The sequence below is a fragment of the Oncorhynchus kisutch genome, linkage group LG5 (assembly GCF_002021735.2).
Source record: "Oncorhynchus kisutch isolate 150728-3 linkage group LG5, Okis_V2, whole genome shotgun sequence".
Taxonomy (NCBI): domain Eukaryota; kingdom Metazoa; phylum Chordata; class Actinopteri; order Salmoniformes; family Salmonidae; genus Oncorhynchus; species Oncorhynchus kisutch.
In genome coordinates this window covers 35,270,109-35,277,196 of record NC_034178.2, presented here as the reverse complement: position 1 = coordinate 35,277,196, position 7,088 = coordinate 35,270,109, and the positions used below count along the sequence as shown (strand labels likewise).

The 7,088-nt window shown below is 43.0% G+C and overlaps 1 protein-coding gene across 1 annotated transcript; it reads right to left on the bottom strand.

Moving 5' to 3' along the window:
- Positions 1-4,691: 4,691 nt before the first annotated feature.
- LOC109890967 (DNA-binding protein inhibitor ID-1-like) lies at positions 4,692-5,946 on the bottom strand. The gene is made up of 2 exons (XM_020483164.2): positions 5,450-5,946; positions 4,692-5,233 (listed from the first exon to the last, which is right to left on the bottom strand). Exons 1-2 carry the CDS (start codon positions 5,804-5,806, stop codon positions 5,198-5,200), a joined length of 393 nt encoding a protein of 130 aa, XP_020338753.1. The 5' UTR covers positions 5,807-5,946; the 3' UTR covers positions 4,692-5,197.
- Between the last annotated feature and the right edge of the window lie 1,142 nt (positions 5,947-7,088).

The following is a 7,088-nucleotide window of genomic DNA, read 5'->3' as shown; positions in this document are numbered from 1 at the left end:
AAGTTCATATTATGGCAAAAACAGCTCAAATAAGCAAAGAGAAACGACAGTCCATAACTTTGACTGACCTTCATGTCTTAATCTGTAGAATTTCACGAACTTTGAAAGTTTCAAGCGCAGTCGCAAAAACCATCAAGCGCTATGATGAAAATGTCTCAAGAGGACCGCCACAGGAAACGAAGACCCAGAGTTACCTCTGCTGCAGAGGATAAGTTCGTTAGTTACCAGCCTCATATTCGGCAATTAACTGCACCTCCGGTTGCAGCCCAAATAAATTCTTCACAGAGTTCAAGTAACAGACACATCTCAAGATCAACTGTTCAGAGGAGACTGTGTGAAGCAGGCCTTCATAGTCCAATTTCTGCGAAGAAACCACTATTAAAGGACACCAATAATAAGAGTCTTGCATGGGACAAGAAAAGCAAGCTATGGACATAAGACTGGTGGAAATATCTCCTTTGGTCTGAGAAGTCCAAATTTGAGATTTTTGGTTCTAACCACCATGTCTTTGTGAGACGCAGAGTAGGTGAACGTATGATCTCTGCATGTGTGGTTCCCACCGTGAAGCATGGAGGTGGGGGTGCTTTGCTGGTGACACTGTCCGTGATTTATTCAGAATTCAAGGCACACTTAACCAGCATGGCTACCACAGCATTCTGCAGCAATACGCCATCCTATCTGGTTTGTGCTTAATGGGACTATTATTTGTTTTTCAACAGGACAATGGCCCAAAACACACCTCCAGGCTGTGTAAGGGCTATTTGACCAAGAAAGAGAGTAATGGAGTGGAGCATCAGATGACCTGGCCTCCACAATCACCCGACCTCAACCGAATGGTTTGGGATGAGTTTGGACCGCAGAGTGAAGGAAATGCAGCCAACAAGTGCTCAGCATATGTGGGAACTCCTTCTGTTGGAAAAGCATCCCAACCTTATGAAGCTTGTTGAGAAAATGCCAAGAGTGTGCAAAGCTGTCATCAAGGCAAAGTGTGGCTACTTTGAAGAATCTCATAAACAAAATATATTTTGATTTGTTTAACCCTTTTTTGGTTAGTACATGATTCCATATGTGTTATTTCATAGTTTGTATGTCTTCACTATTATTCTATAATGTAGAAAATAATTAAAAAATAAACCCTTGAATGAGTAGGTGTGTCCAAACTTTTGACTTGTACTGTACAGTTGAAGTCAGAAGTTTCCATAAACCTTAACCAAATACATTTAAACTCGGTTTTTCACAATTCCTGACATTTAATCCTTGTACAAATCCCCCGTCTCAGTTAGGATCACCACTTTATTTTAAGAATGTGAAATGTCAGAATAATAGTGGAGAGAATGATTTATTTCAGCTTTTTATTTCTTTCAATTGCCTTTAAATTGTTTAACTTGGGTCAAACGTTTTGGGTAGCCTTCCACAAGCTTCCCACAATAAGTTGGGTGAATTTGAACCCATTCCTCCTGACAGAGCTGGTGTAACCGAGTCAGGTTTGTAGGCCTCTTTGCTCGCACACGCTTTTTCAGTTCTGCCCACAAATTTCTATAGGATTGAGGTCAGGGCTTTGTGATGGCCACTCCAATACCTTGACTTTGTTGTCCTTAAGCCATTTTGCCACAACTTTGGAAGTATGCTTCGGGTCATTGTCCATTTGGAAGACCCATTTGTGACCAGCTTTAATTTCCTGACTGATGTCTTGAGATGTTGCCTCAATCTATCCACAGAATTTTCCTGCCTCGTGATGCCATCTATTTTGTGAAGTGCACCAGCCCTCCTGCAGCAAAGCACCCCCACAACATGATGCTGCCACCCCCGTGCTTCACGGTTGGGATGGTGTTCTTCGGCTTGCAAGCCTCCCCCTTTTTCCTCCAATCATAACGATGGCCAAACAGTTCTATTTTTGTTTCATCAGACCAGAAGATATTTCTCCAAAAAGTACGATCTTTGTCCCCATGTGCAGTTGCAAACCGTAGTCTGGCTTTTTTATGGTGGTTTTGGAGCAGTGGCTTCTTCCTTGCTGAGTGGCCTTTCAGGTTATGTCGATATAGGACTCGTTTTACTGTGGATATAGATACTTTTGTACCGGTTTCCTCCAGCATCCTCACAAGGTCCTTTGCTGCTGTTCTGGGATTGATTTGCACTTTTCACACAAAAGTACGTTCATCTCTAGGAGACAGAATGCATCTCCTTCCTCAGCGGTATGACGGCTGCGTGGTCCCATGGTGTTTGTACTTGCGTACTATTGTTTGTACAGATGAACGTGATACCTTCAGGCATTTGTAAATTGCTCCCAAAGATGAACCAGACTTGTGGAGGTCTACTATTTTTTCTGAGGTCTTGGCTGACACATTATGTCAAGCAAAGAGTCACTGAGTTTGAAAGTAGGCCTTGAAATACATCCGCAGGTACACCTCCAATTGACTCAAATTATGTCAATTAGCCTATCAGAAGCTTCTAAAGCCATGATGTCATTTTCTGGAATTTTCCAAACTGTTTAAAGGCACAGTCACATTAGTGTATGTAAACTTCTGACCCACTGGAATTGTGATACAGTGAATTCTAAGTGAAATTATCTGTCTATAAACAATTGTTGGAAAAATTACTTGTGTCATGTACATAGTAGATGTCCTAACTGACTTGCCAAAACTATAGCTTCTTAACAAGAAATGTGTGGAAAGGTTGAAAAAACAAGTTTTAATGACTCCAACCTAAGTTTATGTAAACTTCCAACTCCAACTGTATATATTTTACTGCAACAAGAACTATAAAGGTTTTGGAGTGATCTTTGAACTGTAAAGAGTGGTGTAAATCCCAATAACATTGCACAGTGCATGTTTTACACATGACTCCTGTGGTAAGATTGAGACATATGATGTTCTTTGGGTGGTATCTGAGTTTCAAAGACTGTAGTCCAATGAGCGGCCACATGGGAGCAGTATATTATAAGGCATTCCAAAAAACATAGACTAACAGGCTACACACTCATTGCCTGGCTGGCTACCCACCCACACTCCTAGATAAAGGATGTAATTAAAGCAAATATGCGATGTTGGTTATACCACTGTGTAGGATATGCCCTATCTGTAGCCTATCCAACATTCCGAGGCAGAATTATGTAAGAGGGCTCGTAAACTTCCTCTGAAAGAATGTGTGATTGAAAAGTCAAATCAAATGTGAAATTATCATTGTTGAAAGAATATACGTATAAAAACACTGGCATATGGGGCCTCCCGAGTAGCGCAGCGGTCTAAAGCACAGCATTGTAGTGCTTGAGGCGTCACTACAGACCCAGGTTCGATCCCAGGCTGTATCACAACAGGCCTGTGTCCAGGAGACCCATACGGCAGCGCACAAGTGGTCCAGCGCCTTCCGGGTTTTGGGGGGGGCTTTACTTGGCTCATCGCACTCTAGCGACTCCTTGTGGTGGGCCAGGTGCCTGCAGGCTGATTTTGGTCATCACTTGAATGGTGTTTCCCCCGACACATTGGTGCAACTGGCTTCCAGGTTAAGCAGGCGGGTGTTAAGAAGTGCGGTTTGGCGGGTCATGTTTCAGAGGTTGCATGACTCGACCTTTGCCTCTCCCGAGCCAGTTTGGAAGTTGCAGCGATGAGACAAGATCGCAATTGGATATCACAAAATTGGGGAGAAAAGGGGGTAAAATAAAAAATAAACATTGGCATTTAATCCACTACTAAGCATAGACCTACATAACACACATTCAATTTTAAATAGTCACACTTATTTAGTTTAGTTCTATGTTTCTTAACACAAATAAAAAAGTGAAAAGTATATATTAATAGCTGTATGTCTCCTATGTGTGGGAATATAATCTATAACAGAGAGCGAGTCTCTTTCTTGGCAGAGCGCCCGGCCCATCTGCGGCCTGGCTCGTGGAGTACTGTTTGTTAATGTTTCAATCAGCTGTGTGTTGAGGAATGTGGAGCTATTTAACCTGAACTTCCCCAGGTGTGCGGAGGCGCCGCTCAGTCTGGGCCCCGTCGCCCTCCCCTGCCCTTGGCACAAAGCTATCACACAAACACAATCACACACTGGCCGTGCCTCAGAACGCCGGGGCTGCAGCTGTGCGCATCGCACCGCAGGGAAATGGGAAAAACATTGCACCAGGGGAGACAGAATAAATATTTTAAAGAATTGCCGATTTAACCCCTGCCTTTCCGAAATAAAAAAGGATCCTGAACTAAAACACAATTATTGATTTCAGTGTTTTATAGTATATCCCAATTTATCTATTTTTGATGAATTCCTGATTAGACCGAAAACTTGCCTATACCTTTCCTAATGTGTTTTGACAGTGAGTGCATAACATTATATACAATTCCGCACATATTTTCTGCATGCTAGTTATCATTGTCAATACCGTCAAGACATTTTGACTCAACGCTCAAGACTTCGCCGTGTTATTTGATATGTTAACGAGGCCTATAAAAGCAAAGTACAAGTTAACTGTTAAGTCATTATGTAGGCTACCAGCGGTGGTCCAATTTCATTTCAGGAGCTGGGACAGCTAATTCTGAATAGTTATTGACAGTTCAGGGAATGTTTGTTTCCCTTTTCTCTCAGCCTGTACATCATCTTATGTGCACTTGTAAACACGATAGTAAATGTATAATGGCTAACTGTAAATGTGATGGGGTAATGATATGTGACACACACACACAGACCATAAACATCAAAAGCAATGTTTAAAATAATTGCCTTATTTTAATAAAAACACCATGAAGGTACATTGTAAAAAAACAACAATATTTTTCACATAGTGTGGCATTGTAATATACAATACATTTTGTCGCTCAGGATACTGAGAAAATGAATACATTTTATTTTACAAAATTTTGAATTTCATACATGTTTTACAAAACGTAAGAGAAACGTTGTCTTTCTTGAGAAAGTCAACACAACAGGCGAAGCTGTTTGCAGTAACTGCCATGGTCCCATGACTAACACAGTCTATTACGACCCACTAGTCTCCATGAGATCAGAGACCTCGGGATGGATCGAATGCCTTGAGTGACAGTTCCCCTCTTCTTGAGAATGTCCATCAAAAGTATTTTCTAGCATGGGAGTTTGCAACTTCCCTACTTGGCTCAAGATTTGTTTGTGATCGAATGTCACATAATGTAACCTTGTTCTTTCTTCGTGGTGCTCGCTCTGGAACGATACAGGGGGCGATGCTCCGAGAAGTCTAGCGGCACATGATTCTGTCATCCGAGCATCCATTCTGGAGAGAGAAGATACAAACGTTAGGTCCGTGTTTGCTGTGAAAGTACTTGTCTACTAATTTCAATGCAACATAACTATTCACTGTTATAAACCAACTTTACGCACGGCTACAGACTATTCATATTTAGGCTACTTCCAACAGTTAGGTCAGATATTGGGAGACACTAGGTAGCTCTTACAGAAACTCATAAAGGCATGTCAGAGTGATATTTACCTCGACAGTGATGCTTGCCAGCTCTGCATTCAGGGTGGTCAGAGGTGTGCGGGGCACGCTGCTCTGCTGACGACTCTTCTCCGGTTCATCCAGCTCGACCTGCAGGTCCCAGATGTAGTCAATGACGTGCTGGAGGATCTCCACCTTGCTGGCCTTCTTGTTGGTGGGCAGAGTAGGTACCAGCTCCTTCAGCTTGCTGTAGCAGCTGTTCATGTCTTGCAGAAAGACGGTCATCTGCTCGTCCAGCAGCGGGATCTTGCATTTGGAGATGGACAGGCTCTGGTCCGCGAGACACCGCACCATGTCCTCGCCGCCAACCTTACTCTTCAGTGCGCAGGTAGGTCCGACAACCTTCATATTGGCTGAAGGTGTAGCTGTAGTTTCCAAAGATAATAAAAAGATGGTGTGTAAAAGCTATAGAGATTAGCAAAGGCTCCAAAAGTATTTTTAGTAGTAATGGGAATATTGTCTCAGCAATGTTGACAGTTCTCAACAACGCACGAGTGTACCGCCTTGAATTTATAAGACTAGGACTTGGGGGCGTGCCCAAACTTGTCCTGCTTGCGGAGCGAGGGCCTATAGCGCAGCCGTGTTAGTGCTAGGACGTTTCACAACTGTTTTCTTAGCCAATGGGACCCTGCGCCTGATTTTAAGGATTTAGAATATGTTTGAGAGAAGGCGTTACAGATGGAAACAAATGTGTATTTTTTTACGGGTGATGGGCCTATGTGGGAATCCAGCTGGCCATGGCTTGGGGACTCTGCAGGTGTAGAGTGCCTGGGGACACTGAAGGGTTGGTGTTGTGTATGGATATGGGGGTATATGTGCTGTGTGTCGGATGGGATGAATGGCTGGTGATAATAACCATAGCGCCTGAGACTTGCCCACCCAACAGTTAGAGGGCACCTTAGATGACCACGTTATAAAGGTGCCATAAATGAAGAAATATTCAGACTATGAATAATAACTGGTTTATTACCATTGGGTATGGTGTAATATGATTAAAGTCCATTCAAACAATTAGCTCTATATCTATAACACTCATGTGTACAATTTATGATTCAGAACTTTACACACAAGGGGGAAAACAACATTCACAATTTAGTGTAGCATTAGTTATTATTTATTATAAAATGTATTTATAGGTCCCGCCTACATGTCTGTCTTTGGCGCACTTTCTCCCGTTATTCACCATAGCTGGCTGAGAATGTGTGTTAAAAGTCACACTAAGCTTTCTTTATACTTACAAACTGCACTTTTTAGCACAGACTCTCTTTTTCCTCTCATGAGGGAAGCCCCTGTGAGCCACTTCACGGATTCCTTCACATGTTCTCCGTGTGTGCTCAGCCTTGTGTGCACATTGAAATTGCATTGCTCTGTTCTGAATCTTTCCCCAGATTGTCCAAACAAGCCAAGGCAGACAGGCAGGCGCCAGCGCCGTGACGTCACCCATTCATCGGAGCCTTGACGCCTGTCAGCCTGGCGCCGAGCGGGCGGTCGCTATGGAGACCTCAAACAACAGCCTCGCACTCCACTGTTCACCTGAGTAGAGCGCCAACGGTCCATGCTATTTCGAATCCTTGGGACGTTGACATTTCAAATATTTAAGATTAGGGTTAGGTAAAGAGTTATGGTTAGG